The sequence below is a fragment of the Lepisosteus platostomus genome, chromosome 3 (assembly GCF_059453375.1).
Source record: "Lepisosteus platostomus isolate fLepPlt1 chromosome 3, fLepPlt1.hap1, whole genome shotgun sequence".
Taxonomy (NCBI): Eukaryota; Metazoa; Chordata; class Actinopteri; order Semionotiformes; family Lepisosteidae; genus Lepisosteus; species Lepisosteus platostomus.
The window spans coordinates 24,912,183-24,932,003 of NC_142613.1; the positions used below are offsets into that span (position 1 = coordinate 24,912,183).

Here is a 19,821-nt window from a genome sequence, read left to right on the forward strand (position 1 = left end):
CCGTCATTTAGTATACAGATGCAGCCATTCAAAATGCGCGGGCGATACCGCATTATTTTCCGGTAAGCTGTACGCAGTGTACCGCAAGCTACCGGTAAATACCGCGAGTTACCGTAAATTCTTCTATAATACGACAAGCAAAATAATAGTATCCCGAATTTCCGCAAGGTGGAGCTAATAAAGCTCAACCTCTCATGTTTGAGCTGTGGCCATCAAAGTCTTTAACGAAGATATTACTAATAGTATTAATAATGAATGACCTTGGACAAGCTGTAAGTGTAAACTCAAAGTATTGCCCTGGTCAACATTCTTTTTTTAATTGACCGTCTTTGTAAAAGTAACACCACAGCATTTCGCAATCATGCATTTGTTTCCAATCATGCAAAGTACAGTAATTTTGGATAATCGATTCACCATGCCTTTCACATGCTCATAAAAGAGATTGATTTAGGAACATAAACATATTACCGTATGAAAACTGTACTGTATACAGTATGTATATGTATATTTAATGTCTTAACTGTGCCCGTTTAAGTATTGAATATTCATATCTAATTTTACCACTGAAGGGAAATCTTAGTAGCTGAGCATAAAAAGAACTGGAGCATACTGCAATGCGTGTGAAGGCCATAAACGATATTAATTTTGGAACATAAACATACAGTATATGGCTGGTCTCGGTACTTTAAAGAAAACATACACGAAACATGGTTTCATTATGACCAGAATCGGTCTTGAGATATTTTTAACTTGATTTACAGTATTTGAGAGGTATGTCTTAACACTGATACTACAGTGCGTAAATACTGCTCACGTATATGTTTCTAGGTTTATATTATGCATTTCATACGGTCAAATTACTTTTGAGCAACTAATAAGAAGCGCGAAACGGTATGCGTTTTAGTTTCGTTTTGTGCTGGGACTCTGCTTTTAACAATGTCGCCGTGGATTGATTAGAGATATCAAGTACATACAAGTCATTTTTTAAATGTTGTAGTTCGTCTTGTAAAAATGTTACGAATACATCATCTATCAACAATTACACAGGTTCTGTTTCCATATTGCGGATTTTGGTTACGTAATATTATTTTCTAGATTTCACATTGTGAATATATGATTTGGGCAAACAGAGCCGCAAAGAAGTACATTATGGGTTGTTGTTTTTTTTTGCAGTTTTATCTAGAACAAGCGATGCTTAAACCTTTGTTTGATTCTTGTGAAACTATCCACACGACAGTTACAGTACCTAGGAGTTGACTTCAGTGATGTCACTGATGGGATGTTTCTAAAAATCCATCCTCTGTAAAACGTCTTCTCTAGTTGTCCTGCATATGTATTCGCTAATGAAGCTGTGTGTTCTGAGCCTGGATCTCTACATTTCTGTATGAACCAGCTTAGAGGGCTAAAGACAGCTTGTGTTTAAATTGAGTGTAAGGCAATTTATGCTTCTACAGTCATGGTCAGCATTTATTATTGTACTGTGCTGTAAACTTGTTCTGTGCCTAGTCACATTATTTTATAGCGTTTTTATAGCGTTATTAAATCCGGTGGCGCTGTGTTAGTTTCCTGACTCCCATGTCACATGGTCTTTGATTGAATCCCATGGAACTATGACTTTATTTTTTAACAAACATTTCTTTGAAAAAAATGAAACATTTCCCTTAGTCAGAGATTAAATAAAACCTCACTCGTACCAAACAAATTTATATTTCTAAATATCACAACATGATCGAATTTAAGTCTTTTTAATAACAATGAATAGTCACCTATGCGTTACAAAATAAACATTTATATTGATTTGAGTCGCGTTTTGAACCAGCTACCAGTTAACACTTGTAGCGGCAATGCTTGTTAATAAGACAGAATTAAGCGTTGGTATGCTCCTAAAAGAGGCCCCATCTCACCCTCCATCTCTGTGGTGCAGCCACAGAGAAAGAATTCATGCAAGCTGATTTAAGATGTTTTCTTGTGATAAGAAACCAGCTCCCAGACGGGGATGCAATTAGCTAAGCCTGGCTATCATGATCAATGGTCAGCCATTGGCGCCTATCAGTCTAGGGAGTCCCGAATGGACATCTGGACTGCATTCCTAAGTGTCAAGAGTAAGTGACTTATATCTCACCTTGACCAACCAATCAGTGACTGGCAGGGCGTGGTAATACCACGTGGGTCTCCAATGCCCGCCAAACTCTCAACCAATCAGCACACATCTGGGTCTTGATCAAAAAGGGAGCGCAAGCTCAGTTCTGAGCTCTCCTTGGCCATTTTCGCGCATCCTCAGAGACAATCACGTGACAACTGCTGTTGTCTGCAAAAGGACTTGGACTTTGTTCTAAGCGCGAGGCCGAGGATCCCGTACGTACTCAGAATTCTACCAACGTGAATGCTCCGCTTGATCAACGGCAGCCTACAATTGGACCCTCATCGACAACCTGAATAGCTTATTCAGGAGCGGCGCTGGACCGGGAACGAACCAGCTTCTTCTCAGACAAAAGAGTGACTTGTGAGGACTCGCGGTCACACTCTGTGCATAGAGACTTTCTACTAGCCAGCCGGACTGCTGGTAGATCCCCTCGGAGCAACGACTGCCCTGCGCGCCGCAGTTAGATTCCTCCGCCCGTCCTACTCCGAGCTGCACCTCAACTGGTTGGCTGGTAGCCAGAGGACGCCGACACAACGCCCATTGGACAACCGCTGGAACAGAGGCTGCAACAGAGCCTGTCAGCTGGTTTGGTGTTCATGCCGGGAAATTCCAAATCCAAACACAGTGGATAAGTAAACCCCATGTTCTACATTGCGTCTCGAGAATTCAATTGTACCTCAACACAAGTTGTTATCAATTTAATTAATGAGTAATGTATTTACTTCCGAGTTTAGAGTAACAGTGGGTAATAACACTGATTAGCGATTTGGTAACCGAACAATAGATATTGACATATATTCTCTGTTGTGTATCTCTTTGTGTTTGCATCTCTTCGAGATTATATACCTTGTATATTGATAACCCTCACAGTAAGGTCTTCCGCTCGTATCCAGGCAGACTAGTATATGTTTGGTGCACAGTTTATATTAATAAATGTATCTCGTGTATTGAACCCGTGTGTGTGCGTTGTTAGTTGTTCTGACGATTGATTTTCCAAAAGCCCCAACGAACAACCTCGTGATTACTGCTACAATTAATAATTGTCTCAGTAAACCCATCAAACCACTACACACTGTACTTCCTACTTTTAAAATACCTGTGAAACCGGTTGAATTCGTCATAGCCAGCACTCCGGCAGAGAGGGGGTTGTACTCATAAAGTAGAAGCAGGCGAGATTTCCAGCGAAAGACACCACCTTTGAGTGCTTTGTGTATATTCTAATGGTAGTGGGGGCAGGGTGTGTGGGAACAGGTTTGGTTGAAATTGCATTGGAGATCTATGTTCTTCACACCTGAAACATTTTCTCTGAAAGCATTTTCTTTGCAGTTTAGCCGATCTTGTTACAGCATGTTACAGTTTACTATTATTAACCATATTAATTTTAAGTGCTTAATGCCATTTTTTGACCAGGCACGAATATTCTTAAGTCCATATCTTCACTAGGGAATCAGTGTGAATTGCAATACTAATTAAATGACCGCAGGCAGTTTCCACCCCCTCTGCCAGCAGGAACATTCCTATTCATAGCTCAGCAGCTCATTACAAACCAGGTTTTTTTACACAGCGATACAGCTTTGCGTTCTGAATCTGTTTTTCCGTGTTTACAAAGAAAGTGGAATACAGTGATACTACCTGCTATACAGATACATATGTTTAGATATTTAGACCCTTAAATTAATATCATTATTAATAATAATGATTATAATGATAATAATGATAATCGGCCAGTGAAAGCTCTGTTGTCCTTCACATCAATGCCTGAAACATTTTACCGAACCCAGGATTTTACAGAGAGGGAGGAGGCGCGGAGCTCAGCAGTACAGAACGAACATTCTGCTGCCTGGAGCGCTTATGGCACCAATCGCGTCTGGATTTATAACTTAGTTTTTAAAATTAATCAAGCAATATGAAGCATCTCTTTTTACTTTTAAGTCCCTTAATTATCATTAAGCACAGCTTTCTCACCACTTAGACTACTTATTGATACCATCCTTAGTCAAACCAGAAACGTGTTGTTCTGTCTAATGACAAGTGGAAAGATTACAGATTTTAATCGTCTTTAATTTTGTTACGTTATACATTTTAGAAACGTTTCATCCATACAAACACCACAAAACTATTTTCGATTGTATTTCTGAATAGTATGTTCCACTTAGTTCACTGTTTTAAATACATCTAATTAAGAAAGTTAGGTGTTAGCATAAACTATTAGCAATCAATAATATTACATTTAGCACTGTAACAAGCTGTTGCACTTTCCCCCGCATCTTGTAAAAATATATTTTCATTGTTCAAATATACATTAAGTCTGACTATCATATAATAAGTTAAATTCAAAACTAAAGAAAAAATAGGGTTAAATATAATTCAAAATATTTTGCTAACAATGTTAACTGTTTATGAATAATAAAATGTATTAACTAAGGAGTAGGATGGCACAGTTGTTAGTATGTTTTTTGTTTTGTTTCTTTTTCATAAATACAACAGTAGTACCTGATGTCTCAGTGGCTTTCAAAATTAAATTATGCATGCAAACCTGTGAACTAGAAAGATAACTAAGATATCCATCCATTTATAATGGTGGCAAAGTGGTTAGCATTGCTATCTTGCACCACTGGGGTCCTAGGTTCAATTCCTGCCATCCTGTGTGTGTGGGGTTTACATGTTCTCTCTGGGTTACATGGTTTTTCTCCATATGTGTGATATGACTCCCTCTCGCACTCCAAAACATACTGGTAAGTTAATTGGTTTATGGGAAAACTGGCCCTGGTGTGTGTGTGTTTGTGTCTGTCTGTCCTGTGATGGACTGGCGCTATGTCCAGGGTGTATTCTGCCTTGTGTCCGTTGCTTACTGGGATAGGCTCCAAATCCTCTGTACTGGATAAAGAGATTAGAAATGGATGGAAGTAAAGGCACTGTGTGGATTAAACTATACACAGTGTTAGAAACCCACTATGAAATGGCAGCATCTCACTGAGAATAAAATATTTTATAGTGCTGGCTTAAGGAAACAGCCTTTCCACCTCTCTTGCACATCAGTATCCATACCTAGTTATTTAAACAAATTGCCTCTAATTATAAACATCTTAATATGCTGGCTCTGTGGATCTGCATCAGCTATGTTTGCCCATTCCTTCAATTCATGTGCATCCAACACACAGTTCAATGCCAGCAACTACACATAATCTAAAATACAATCCTTATTTCAGTATCTATGTAAACATACAGTCTGTTAACTTCATCATCTTCATCAAAAGTATGCCTAACCCCATTAGGAAGTGTTCTTGTTATAAGTGTATTCCTCAGCTTTCCCCAAATTATCTTCTTCTTACCAACATCTCTAGTCTTTTATCCTGCAATAACTCAGCCAACACTTAAATCTCCAAAAGCTGCTTGTGATAATTTCTTTAAATCACAAATATCATGTGTAAATACTGGCCATGTAATACTCTGCATTGAGAATAATAGTTTATTTTAAAGGGAACTAGAAAAACTAAGAACTAGAGAAATCAAGAAAGGCTTTTTTTTCTAGAATTAATAAATGCACATCCTTTTCACTGGGGAAATTAAATCCACACTGAACAATCTTCAATATGTTCAGAATATGACAGCGAGAATCCTATCAGGGATGCACTACACCTGTTTTCAAGTCCTTGCACTGGCTTCCTATCAGGTTTCGAGTCAACTTCAAAATCCTTATCCTCCTTATATACTGTCCTACAACTGTTATTATTGATCACCGAATTATTGTACTTGACATGACTTCATTCACCCTTTCCTGAACGTCTATGACAGGCAGAGAGAGTGCTGTTTCTGGTGCGATCTTTTGGAGCTGACATTTCACTGTTTTAAAAAAACAAGAAATTAGATTGCTCATAAATCAGTTATTCCATATAAACACAGCGTAATTGCCCTCCGAAAATCCTCTTTTTCTTGTTCGTTTTAGAGACCTTGATCGAAACTGATTTTAGATGTCAGAAAGGATTTATTTTCTCTGTATTTCCTACATTGCTTTGTCGAGATTTTAACTTTATATCTAGGCTCAGATTTCAACTATAAATCGTACAGTAATTAATAGCAGTAAATACTGATGTTTTGCGCCCTCTTACCACAAAAATATATGTTTTGTAGTTGGGATTAACTTTATTTCGTACGCGTAGCTACTACCATTCGGACACCGAACAGTTAAAGATGGTGGCAAATCAGACACCCAGAGAGGGGGGGGGCGTCTTCTCGCCTCCATAACTAAAATGCCAAATAGGAGTGGCTTAAGCGACATACACAGTCCTGTAACTGACAGTTTGAGGTAGCCTATCGTGTAAATTTCGCTGTGTTGCTGATAGGTTAAGCTTTCGAAACTCTGCCCCAAATTCATGTGACTGATTTTTCGCCCTGTTTCGTTGGTTAAACGCAATGATCACAAGCACCACCATGGTAACTGGGATGTGTAGTTTTTAATTCCGTTTGAATTATAACTGTACGTACTGTCTTCATATTTGGCCAGGGCTTTAAAGAGAAGGCGCGCCAAAAAATTTCGGTGCTGTCGTCTCCACTTTAAAGGTACCCCCCGTGCTGGAAGAATTTGAACGTTGGAACGTTTGCCCAGCGTAGTTATAGTGGACATAAAAACAAGAGTTCGCTGGCATTATATTCTAGAAGACACAGACCGGCGCCAGACCGGTAAATGCCTGATGAACTAGGGATTGGACAGTTTCCAAGTGCTTGTACAATCGATGGAAATGTTCAAATAAATGTGCAAAAGAAATAAACAAAATAATCATTTATTTCTTTATCATATTGGCTAGCTAATGTCCTCTCTTTGCTAGTTAGTGGCTGTGTTTCTGCGTTGGGTAGCAACGGGTGACTGTTCTCAGGCTGTAAACAGCTTAATTTTCGTGTTAAATAATTTTTAAAAATTAAAATTCATTCTATACATTTGGGTACCGTTTCATAAAACTTTCATGCTTAAAATGTTTAGGGAGAAATGGAAGACTGGTGTGTATTTTTTCTTTAAACTATCAAGACCAGCCAAACACAGTACAGTTTATGTACATACAGTAATGTTTATGTTCCTAAATTAATATCGTTTATGACCTTCAGATGCGTTATGCTCCTCTTCTTTTTATGCTCAGCTACTAAAATTTCCCTTTAGTGGTAAAATTCCATATAAATATTCAAAACTATGCGGATTAAAATGTGCACAGTAAAGACATTAAATGATTAAATCTTTTCACTACCAACCAATGCACCACGAGTGCCCCTGTCGGTCATTTTGGCCAGCCAATCACTTACCGCGGTGCCCTCCGGTGCCCTGGGGGTAGATTACTGTACCGCGGGTTTTTACCGCTCATTTTGAATGGCTGCATCTGTACAAAAATTCACAGTTACACACACATACATGCCGGCACACAAATTAATAAAACACACATACACATCGAGAATATATTTTTCTCTTCGTACTACAATGTGCTGTATTCTTGTTTTACTTCTACATGAATCCTTTTAATTCCTGAAGCGCACTCCAGGTTCGCTGCGTTCCTAATTTCGGGTGCGGTACTTTAGCCCACCGGTCAATATCTTCTGGTTTTGGATTTGATCGTATGGGGGAATCAGGGAAGGTAGGTGCGAGTGCAGACCCCCTCGACGGGGTGCGAGACAGTTAGAGTGACGCTGTCATCAACAGCGCCAGCCCCCGCTACATCAGGCCCTCTCCCACTTAGGGTGAGAGTACAGGTCTGCGGGCGCCCTCTGTAAAGACATTAAATGATAGAGACGGAACAGGAGTTCCTGTTCCGTCTCTATCACACTCGTACCAGGTGTCATCCCACTCAGACCCCCCGTCTCCATATGGTCACTCTGGGAATTGATCCCAATTATTTTCATTTCCTGCCTGTCTGTTCTCCTATGGGAGAGCAGGATATAACACATTAACTAGTGCAGTGCGACCAGGAACTAATTCTTCTTTTAGTTTCTGATTCTCCTGCACTGCCTCTTTTAGCTTTTGTTCATACTCTTTCGTAGCGAGTAAAGTATCTTTTCTTCCGGGTTTTTGTTTTCCCCGTAAACACACTTTTAAGAAGTCAGATCCCAATTTCTTTTTTTTTTCTTTTCTCTCATGTATCTGCCACCACTGGTGCCGGCCGTGCACCAGGGTGGGAGCTACATGCTTGCGCTTTTGCCAATCAATACTCATATGCTTTCTTTACAGGCATCTTCGCCCCAAACTCCCTCTGACAAACTCAACTTTTCGCATATTTTTCTCCTTTTTTTCCGTCAACTTACACTTTTCCGATATATAAACGGACCCTTCCACCACTTTCTCAAACCATCAGTTAGTACACATGTTCGGTCTCTTTTACTTTTGTCGTGTGTGAGGTAACAGCTCATACAGTAGGGGAATGCTTTGACTTGAAAAACCTGTGCATTCCTGCACTCATTCAGCTAAGGGCGTCTGTTACCTCCAGATCTAAATGCCTCTCAGAGACTTTAGAGAGGACTTACACTGCACTGTTCACAGGTAAGGAACGAGACCTCGAAAACCCCCTTTCTTGATCAGTAATTCACCATCCCCAGAATGCCAGCATCGCTGCTTTTGCCCCGGGGTGGACTTACACACTGAGCTCAATCAGGGCGATTCTCGGGTCTCAACGTCCTTTAAATCCTGCTACTTAATGCTTTGCTCTTTTATTATGAGGTGTGTTTATGTTAGTGTCGTGCGTGTGTATATGTATTCACAAACAAGGAAAACACCAAAAACATGCATATATATATCTCTTCTACTTCTGTTTCCTTTAAAACAAAAAACCACACCACGCCAATCCATGCATGATCAAGGCGTAGCTAATCTCAGGACCCCGGGCGCAATTAAGGCCCACACCAATCCTGGATTATACGTGCATTTAATGCACCACTCAGCTCCAGAACCCCGGGCGCAATTAAGGCCCACACCGATCCTGAGCCTCAGAACTCTGGGCGCAATTAAGGCCCACACCAGTCCTGAATTACGTGCATTTAATGCACCACTCAGCTCCTGAACCCCGGGCGCACTTAAGGCCCACACCGATCCTGAGCCTCAGAACTCCGGGCGCAATTAAGGCCCACACCAGTCCTGAACTTCAGAACTCCGGGCGCAATTAAGGCCCACACCAGTCCTGAACTTCGCGGTAAAGGTCCAAAACCCGTTCAAAAACTCCACGCGTAATTAAGGCATACACCAGCTTCGAACGCCTATACACAATACCGTGGACCACCTGCCAGACCAAATTCTGGGCTTACAGCAAACCACCCATTACATACACCGGTGTCTTCCCCGGGCCAGAGGAATTCAGGAACTCACGTTTACTCCGTCAACTCGGGCAATTCTCGCAGGGAGCAGAGACTTCCCAATCGGTCAGAGAGAGTTGGGACTTTTTTTTTTTAAAAAAAGGAGTCCTTACCTTTTAGTAATGTGAGCGCTGACCGTCTCTCCTGCCGATGGGAAGTTCTGCGCCTTCTGGAGCATCCGCCAACTACGGCAAATTTGTTGTAACAGAAAGAAAAAGGTTCTGGATCCCGAGATGAAGTTAAACAGATGAGTTTATTGCATGCAAGGAACAATAAAGCCAAAGTCTTGTTTCCCGCAAGAAACAACAAAACCGAAGTATTGTTCGATGTGCCAGTACAAACTTTTAGGTTATATAGTCCTTCCTTGCTGCTCCGGACGTCATTCGGTGTTATGGTAAGGGGGGGGGGGGGGGGGGTCATGGTATTTGGCCAGTTAAGAGACCCTGGCCAAATGGTCAGTTTAAGATTATGCACCCAGGGGGTTCCTTGCTCGCATCTGGAATCCTTATCAGTTAACCCCCTTTCCTGCCATAAACCCCTGTTGCTTAGAAGTCTAATTTTCAGGCAGAACTGACTTAAGTTAACCCTTTTTACATCTTGTCTCTTACTTCAGTAGTTTTTCCTTAAGTATAAAGATTTAAACATGTATGTACTTTATTGTTTTAACATTCACACAGGACACGTAGTTTTAACCTGGACAAATCAAGAGAATTTTGAAGCTTTGAAGTCTATTTTATGGTCATACTGTAGCACCACAGCAAACAGAGAGAAGCTATGTCACAAATGTCCCTGTCGTGACTCAAATTCAAACTAGGATTACAATGCAGGGAACTATCACTTATACAACTACTATGGTTGCCATGAGGGAGTATAGATCACTCAAAGAATGACCTGAGCACCCTCAGAGTGCTAAGAAAAATACAGGATCAGTAGCCATGATTGCTCCTGCAGATACAAAAATCAGTGCCTAGGTTCCCTCCATGGCAGGGATTGACTGCTTCATATTGAAACCTGAGCTTATAGGACAGTGAGACCAAACAGAAAAATTAAGAAATTCTCTAGTGTTCAAGAGAAATCTTTACCAGAGAAACATTCCAGCACAGAGTCAATCCTCTTGAGAAATTTTAAAGTAATTTTAAAGTAAAAAGAATGAAAGGATGGCTTTTCATTCTGAGACTTAGAGGCATTTACTGTACTGTAACCATCTAACTTTAGACTTTATTAGTAAACGGCTTTCTCTCCATTAAGTGCCTGGCAATATTTAGCCATTCTTGTTTCATATTACATAATATAACCTAATATTGTACCTTTAAAAATGTACATTGTAGTGATAAATTGAAAAATACTTAAACAATTACAGATAGTTCTGATTGTTAGTCCATCTTTATTATCAGTTTTTCATCATAGCTGCATTCCTAAAAAGTTGAGTCAAAGGAGTTAAGTTGTGCTAGGATGTTTTTTTTTTTGTTGAACACGAGAGGAAAACTATTAAACCTTTTCTGAACACTTAATTCTAATTATAATAATAGTGCTGCTGCTACAATATATTGTACATAAGTGAGTGTGACAGTGAAATAGAGCACTGATAAAGTTAAGGAATTATTAAATGTATTATTTGCACACCTGTGCTAAGTGACTATTTTTAAGATTCACGGTAATGGTCTGTAAATATAGACATATAATATACATACATAAAAGTACTACAGGGGACTGCAACAGAGATACACTAGTAACTAGCCTCATTGAGGCCATACTCTATGCATAGTGACTTAAAATTTGAAGCATGAGACAAAGGAATGGGATACACATGCTAAACGTCTCCTAGTTACTGCAGTGGAATGTGATGCTCTATTTCATTCACTAAAAGGTTTTTGCGTACATTTAACACAGGCTTTGATATACAGTATACCAATGCTAAAGATAATTAGCACGATGGAGTTAAGATGCACTGTTGCTGTGCATATATCCTTGCCTTTTTTTAATTTGTGAAAGACAAGTGTTCTCTTCAAGTTACTTATTGTAAGCTGATACTGTACAAAAGACCATGCTGACACACCCAAAGCTAATACAGTCATATTCAGAGCACTAAAAGCCATAAGCTACAGTATGCTTTAGGGAGGTATGTCTAATCATGTGAGCAAAGAATCTTACCACCTATAAAGGTATTTTCACAAGTGTGGATGGGATTACTTGCTGATTACTTCATAAGTGGGTTTTATCACATGAAGTTCAAGTAGATAGCTGTGTCAGCATGTGTAGCCTGCAAAGGAACATTCACTAACACGTACATGGTACAAAATTGCCCTATAAATTTATCACACAGTTTGGGTAAACTCAGAATGTTTGATTTAACTCACTTTTGTCTTCAACAACATTCCTCTGTGTTTTTACTCTACAGCTTAGATTAACATAGTACTTACTATATTATTTCTGTAAAGAAAGGTCTTAGAGGCACATATAAGGACATATAAGGTATATATACATATACTGTACACCTTATGCATATAAGGTATATATTTATTATATAAGGTTTTTTAGTGCTGCTCTATCATTTGAAAAGTTGCTTTGCATTTTACTAAAAGCAACCAAGACTACACACTAAATTCTAGAATAAGAAAAATAACCATTTAATATGGACACTTAATTTACTACGTATGTGAAGATGCCAGCGCCACTAAACTCTAAAAAACTGTTATGTAGGATATTTAAAATGCCAAGTACTAAATATTGTTGAGGCTGATTATTTGATCAAATGAAGTGAATAATTCATTCAAATAAGTCAAGATGAGTTGTGATGGAAAGAAAAACATTTCTTGGCCGATATAAAAAACTCCTCTTACTAATATGACCTTGGGCAAAGAGTAGAACAGGTTGTGTCAGTCTGCCTCTGATCACCTAATACTGTAGGTACTGTACTGTATGTACTGTAATTATTGTAAATGCAAATAAGAAGCGTTTAGAGATCTTCCAAACCAGACAGCATTTGAGTTAGAGGGATTAGACGTCCTTCAAAAAAGAAAATTATAAGTAAATCCAAGAAGAGGCATGAGCAAAATTATAAAGACTGTGTTCCTCCTATGTCTAACACTGGGTCTGCTTGACACCTTTGGGAATTCATATGAAAGAACAGACGAGCGTACTATTTTCCCAGGACATGCCTTTTCCAATAAATCCATCTTTACTAACCATCGGTAAGTACTTCATTTGTCAGTAGGTCAAAGGGAAACAACTGGTCTATATGGCATATTCTCTGTGACCTACCTAGGTTAGAGAAAATTTGTGTTGAGATAAATTGTGGGCAAGTGTATGTGAGGGACGTGCAGTCATTCAGTGTCACACAGGATTTATTGTTTTGGTTAAAGGAATTCTGTTATTCAAGAATGTTTACAAAGGAGAGGAATATCTTTGACACATCTAGCCTGTTTTAGGATCAAATCTCATTCAGCTTGCTTCTTAAAAGCCAGAAGATAAGTTTCTACGACATGGCTGGGTAGCATGTATAATACTCATAAAGAAGTACAAAAGTGCCACCTGTTCAGTTTTTAATGCACTGCCCTGTATGTTTACAGATAAAATGAGAGTGATTGAGATCACTAAATCTGCGCAACACTCCCTGCTTAACAGGAATTTAAGCCATGTCCACACATAAAGTTTTTCAAGAATGTAAAAGATAAATACAAGCAAACATCTGGAAGAAATTACAGGCACCTTTATTAAATTTGCCAGACATCTGGGAGGAGAGACCATATAGGCCCTGTTAACCTTGAAACACAAACTGACGAGGAACTTCAGTTTAAATTCTTTTGGTAAGTTTTATTTTACTTACAACTGTTAGTATGAACTGAGATTTCATTTCTTGCAAGAGATGAATTTTTTATGTTGAAGAACATGACATATTTTTGTAACAAAATTTGAGGAAGTGTTATAACTGTACAAAATTGTGCTGAAATCCATTTAATAATAAAATCCAATAATCCAAATCTCATATAGATTGTTTCTTTTACTTGAAGAAAAAGTGAAATATTGATTTTAAAATACTGAAATATTTTGAACTACCTATTTAACATTCCTAAATTAAATTAGTTGAGAATAAATTATTTTGGCTTCTAAAATATTAATTGGCAGACTTTGTAGTTCATAAAATGACATAAAACATATTGTATATAGTATGTCTAGTGAAATCAGAGGAATCATTCAATGCTGTTCTTTCTGTACCCGATTTGTGATTAAATACTGTACATAACCTTGACGAACGTTATGTTTTAAACATATCTGTTTAAATATTTTTTGTAGCTGAGTGTGGCATCTTAGCAAATAAAAACTTTGGTTTTAAGCATATCCACTGTTGTTGCCATCTTCAGTGTAAAAAGTTTATTTTCAAGTGTCTTCCTCCAGATCATCATTTGTTCACAAGTCTCTAAAAACAGCTTCAAGAGTTTAAATGTACAAATCTAGAAAGAAACAATGTTATGTATAGAAAGCATATTTATTTTTTCACTTAAAAATGTTTTGGAGGAAAAAAAGTCTTATTCTCTTTTAAGGCTTCATGATTTTGATCACAACAGGAAGCTTGATGGTCTTTAAATATTGGCAGCACTGCATGATGCCCTTCCTGATCTCAAAGAGGAAGGGTCCTTCAAACAAGAGAAAATTCTGGAAGGTTACACAGGTACAGTAAATTACACATTTACAGTATTTTGGGTGTGGCAATCTGATAATTACCAGTTACCAATCAGATATACCCACATTTCACAATTATGAAATTATAACCATATGATGTATGTGCTGCAAATACAATGGCCCCTGAAAAGCAGATTAAAAATATAATCGGAGTTCTAGATAATGAAGGCACACCTACAGTATCAACATATTGCAGCCATTTGCAAGCAAGATGCACTAGAACCAAATGGTTTAAATGGGTAACTGCTCAAAACATCTTTCGTTTCCTGTTTTGGGCTTTTGGGTTTAAATTATTTTATCCTGTTTGCATCTTACTCCCCTTGAAAAAAAGTTAATGCCCGCACTTAAGATCACCTTAAGCAGAGAATTTACTCTAAGAAACTAAAGCCAAACTATCCAAATTTGATATATTCTTTCTTGACCGCTTATTATCAACAGTACCAACTGACTGCAATTTTAAAAATCAGCATGGCATCACTGTCCATAGATGTTACTAAAAATCACTCAGGCCATATGTTATGTAACACTTTCTGATGGGTTACCTGACAGTGAGGTGGTGATTGTAGCACATCACTAATAATATTGTAGTAGGTATCACTATATTTTTACACCAGCTACTAATCTATTTATTATGCAATTTAATGTATATATATTTTTCCTGTTTGCATCAATATTTACAATAATTTAAGTAATAGAGATAAAAGTTCTCATTTTAATTTGCATCTTACTTTTAGTAGATGTAATATCTTAATATTTATTTCTAAAATATTTATATATTGGATTTTAAAAAAATTAAATTTATTATATTATATATGTTGAGACATTTTTCATATGTGCAACTTCCACTCCAAGAACTTGTGTCAAACATTGTTTTAACTGGATCCTTCAGTTGTCAAATACTCTGTTATACTGGTGTTACTTTGCATTTAAACTTTCTACACAACAAATGCCAGAAGGATTTAGCTGTAAAGAACATTGTCACCAAGAATTTAAATCAATCCTAAAAATGTAAATTAATGTCAATTAAGCATTTCTTGACAGACTTGCTCAAGCTCTTTCAGTTGCATGGGCATCACTTATGGACTGCAGTCTTCAGTTTTTTTTTCCCACAGATTCTCAAAAGTTTCAAGTTGGTTATCTGAAGGAAATTACTTTCTTCTTAAGTCACTCCAGTGTAGCTTTGGCCTTTTGATTTAGTTCATTGCCCTGCTAAAAGGGCAAACCCTTAAGCAGACTGCAACAGGTTTTCCTCTATTTTTTATTATTGCCTGTATTTTGCTCTATTCATTTTTCCTTCAGACCTGAGGTGAAGCTTCACCATAGCATGCTGCCATATTTGATTGTTGTGATGTTTTTGACTGGGAGATGTGCTATGCTGAAACTGCACCAAATGGCATTTAGACTGAAAATGTAGATAGTTTGGTTTCATCATGACCTTTTGCCACATTGTTGCAGAATCACTCAGATGCCTTATTACAAACTGACTTAGGAACAGATATTTTTATTCCGAAATCATCGGAACCACTCATCATTACCGAGGTCACTCAATTATGTGACTCCTTAATGTAATTTTACGCACCTAAATAAAATTACATTTAAAAATGATTACATTACAAATTAAAAACTTTTAATTACATGAAGTTAAAATTACATAATGCACCCAAATTATGTTTGGTTATGAATACAAAGTAATTGAATACTTACGCAATCATTTCATTTTATTGTTTAGTTTTGAATGGGTGATGTAGGTGTGTCTCTGTAACATAAATTACTACTTTAAGTATAGTCATCACTGCACACTAGAAAGCAACATAATGTGAAACCTCTGTAAGGTTATGAATACTTTACAGTTACAATACAATATGATAGCAAATGTTAAAATGTTAAGGACCCTGTAGATGGACACTGTTATAGGGTAAATGTAGATCAGACTAAGAGACTTTAAAAATGTCAGAAAATAAACATAAACAGAAAAAGAACCTAAACTGTAAAGTTTCAAATACAGAACTTTGATGCGAGTCCCTGCTAATATAGTCGATTAAGAAAAAAATGGTGCAATTATCCATTTAATAATGGAGTATTTTTAATGTATTACACATGAAATATTTCAGATAGTTTTACAATGACAACACCAATTAATTTAGTGGAGTAGTTACTTTTTGTGGCCTTTCCAAGTACCTCCAAAAGCATTATTTGCACTAATAATGCCCAGTTGCTGACTAAATTATGGACATCTTATAATGACAAAACAGGACAGATTTTTAGCTATAGATTCACTAAATAGAACTGATCACTTTAAAGGATGTGATCACACTGGACTATTTTTTATGAGCTGTTTGATTGAAAGACCAGGAGTGATGATACCAAGCTTAGAAGACTTAAATTCACATTGATCAGAACTTGATAACAAATCAAGATAAACAATACATTAGCAGCCAATATAGTGTTTAGCTAGCATCACATTTGTTACCAGGCTGACTCCTTATCATCAATATCATTTTTTGACCTGTGTATGTCCATGGAGGGAAAAGGCTACTTCTACATGTTTTTTTTTTATTACTGAAAATGGCAAAAAGTACACTAGATCACCACAGAATTGTGTTTCTACTTCAAGAATGAAAAGTATGTTGTTTTGCTTTGTGCAATGCTGTTAACAGTACATTTACAGATATTTTAAAGGTAGACATTAACTTGTCAGTAAATATTTGTTATATGATGTTTTTTTTTTTTCTGGAAGGCATTTTATATATATTAACAAATCTGATATGTGATTTTTTTCCCTCCAAAATTCATAGAACTATTGGATGGCACACTCCGAGACCTGGTTGTGGACGCAGATGGCTATGTGTCATACCCTGAGTATGTACACATACACAGAACTACAAAATAATAAAACTAAATAAAAACAAAACTGAACAACATGTTTACTTAACAATGCAAACCTTATTTTTAGTAAGACCATATCATTCCAGAGTCGCACTGTGGCAGTGTTGGGCCCCGAGTAAAATTCCAGACCTGGGATTCTATATGCGTGAAGTTCGTATGTTGGCCCCGTTTTTGCATGGAATTCCTCCAGGTTTTCACTATGTTTCTGAGTGCTCTGTTTCCTCCCATAGTCCAAAGACATACTGGTAGGTTATTTGGCTTCTGGGAAAATTGGCCCTGTTGTGCGTGTCTGTGTGTCTGTGACTGGCGCCCTGTCCAGGGAGTACCCCTCCCTTGCACCCACTGCTGGCCAAGTTGGGCTTTGGCTCTGCTGTGAACCTTACCTGGATAAAGCTGGATAAAAATGGAAGGAGACTATTCCAGTTTTGCAAAATTAACTGTACATAAACCCAATAAAAACAGAAGAGTGGACAAATGTTTTATTGGACTTATTATGAAACACATTATGAAGGGTTATGTAAAAGATGTGCCAGGTGGTATCTCTGTCACATATTATATGAACAAAAATAAACTGAAAAAGCAGCACCAAGCCCTTCAAGTTCCTCATCAGAGTAAATTAAGAGTAAAATGATCTGCTTTTCTTCTAGGAATTACTTAGTCAAGGTGTTCTCTATCTGGTTATTCATCAAGAAGACTGCAGGGGCTCTTTTGTTTGAATTAGTCCCTCTTCAAACAACAACTTGGCTATGGCAACCTGAAATGTAAAAAAAGGAAAATATTAGCATCATAGACTTTTGTGGCTACAATAGCAAAGGTCTACGGATTCAGCCAACTTCATCTTCCAAAGAACCATTTCAGACTTTTAACATTTATAATGTGCAAAATTAAATTAAAAAAGCAGCAGAACAAACCCTACCAATGTTATATGACTCTTATATGCTTGCATATATACATGTGCATGACATGATAGTCAGGAGTTAGAAAAGAATATGTATTTTACTTGTCTGGGGGTGTGTTTATGTGTCCTGTGGCATATGCACACACCCTTGGCACCCCTTGTCAAAGCTGGATTAAGTGCCATTTTACCAAGATCATCTAAGGAAACAGCAATTACTGAAAGCTGATGTGCTATTAAAGTTATGTGTGCAAAAGATAAAAGACAAAAACCATACCCTGTCATCCAAAAAGTCACAGGGTAAGCTGTCCACAGTGACAAATTTGGGATACGAATGGATGAGGAACTCAACGGCATCTGCTTGCTGTAAAAAAGCCACACACAATGACATTGACACACAATGAAAAAGATAGGGGACACCTTTTCCCTACAACAATTTCCTTAATAATGTCCTGCTACAAGGGACTGTTCCCTGCACTACACACAGGCCAGAACTACAAACATTTACTCTAATGCTAAAGCCATTAACAAGTGTTTACAAAAGTATTAACAAGTGTTAAATCATAGTACAAATGGTTGACAACAAAATATAATGTGTTCCAGTGCTTAGGGTAAATGATTTGTTAGCAGGAGGTTCCTGTGCTTGTGTGGTACTTCTTTAGTGTTTGTAAACTAGGAGGTTTTAGCCAAGGGTCCTCAAAGATTGCCCAGGTGGTCCTCAGAAACAAAGGGAAACTTTTCACCATAACTTTTGTATTGTGTAAATACACAGTGAATCTGGTCTAAGTGTACTTATGGTAGTTCCTTTGATATGCATTTGTTTAAATTTTATAATTAGTAGCACTGAATAACTAGAGACGTCATCTTGATTTTATCTTTAAAACGGGGTCTTCACTGAAAGATAATCCACCAACCAGAAAATATTGCTCAATGTGGGGTTATATAAATAATAATAATAATAATAATAAAAAACTTTATTTTATATAGCGCCTTTAAAGGTGGCTTCTCAAAGCGCTTTACAGGATGACAATAACAATAAATAAGAAGACTACAACAATAAATAAGAAGATTTCACAAGATAGGACACAATTATAATTACAACAATACAACAATAACAATAGAGGAGACCGTGGAAGGTGGTATTAAGAAGAGCAGAGGGGTGAAGAATGGAACCAGATAAGTAAAGGCTTTTCTGAAGAAGAAGGTTTTGAGTCTAGATTTGAAGGAGTTTAGAGAAGGTGACTCTCTAATATCCTTGGGAAAAGAGTTCCAGAGCTTGGGGGCATAGCAGGAGAAGGCCCTGTCGCCCATGCAATGTAGACGGGCTTGGGGGACAGTAAGGAGAGCAGAATTTGAAGAGCGGAGGTTGCGTGGTAGGGAGTAGGGCGATAAAAGTTCAGACAGGTATTGAGGTGCCAAGCCATGTAAAGCCTTACAGGTGAGCATGAGGATTTTAAAGTCTACGCGGAATTTGACCGGAAGCCAGTGCAAGGACTCCAGGATAGGAGTAATGTGAACACTTGCACTAGACCTGGTCAGGATTCTGGCTGCTGAATTTTGGACATACTGCAGCTTGTTCAGAGTAGATTTAGATACCCCAGGGAGTAGAGCATTGCAGTAGTCAATTCGAGAGAATACAAATATGTTGATCAGCTTTTCAGCCACAGTTAATGATAGCATAGGGCGTAGTCTTGCGATATTTCTAAGGTGAAAAAAAGATGTTTTGACAGTATGCTGTACATGTGGGTCGAATGTTAAGCCAGAATCAAATATAACCCCAAGGTTTTTCAATTTTGATTGAAGCTCAAGTACAGAGCCATCTACAGACAGGGTTACAGGACTGGCTTTACGAAGTTGATGGGGGGTACCAATAAGCATGACTTCAGTCTTGTCA

At 37.8% G+C, this 19,821-nt stretch overlaps 1 protein-coding gene and 1 long non-coding RNA gene across 3 annotated transcripts in view; one reads left to right on the forward strand and one right to left on the reverse strand.

The window, feature by feature from the left end:
- Positions 1-13,532: 13,532 nt before the first annotated feature.
- On the forward strand, positions 13,533-17,717 carry LOC148674696 (uncharacterized). The gene is made up of 2 exons (XR_015935365.1): positions 13,533-14,135; positions 16,942-17,717. It is a non-coding gene; the product is annotated as an uncharacterized LOC148674696 (long non-coding RNA).
- riox1 (ribosomal oxygenase 1) overlaps positions 17,497-19,821 on the reverse strand; it is a 35,665-nt gene continuing 33,340 nt past the window's right edge. For both annotated transcript variants that reach the window (XM_088625104.1, XM_088625105.1), the window contains exons 14-15: positions 18,205-18,291; positions 17,497-17,786 (exon numbers count right to left, since the gene is read on the reverse strand). In XM_088625104.1, the coding sequence (XP_088481230.1) occupies positions 17,718-17,786; positions 18,205-18,291 (156 nt within the window). In that variant the 3' untranslated portion in view covers positions 17,497-17,717. The remainder of the gene's footprint in view (positions 17,787-18,204; positions 18,292-19,821) is intronic.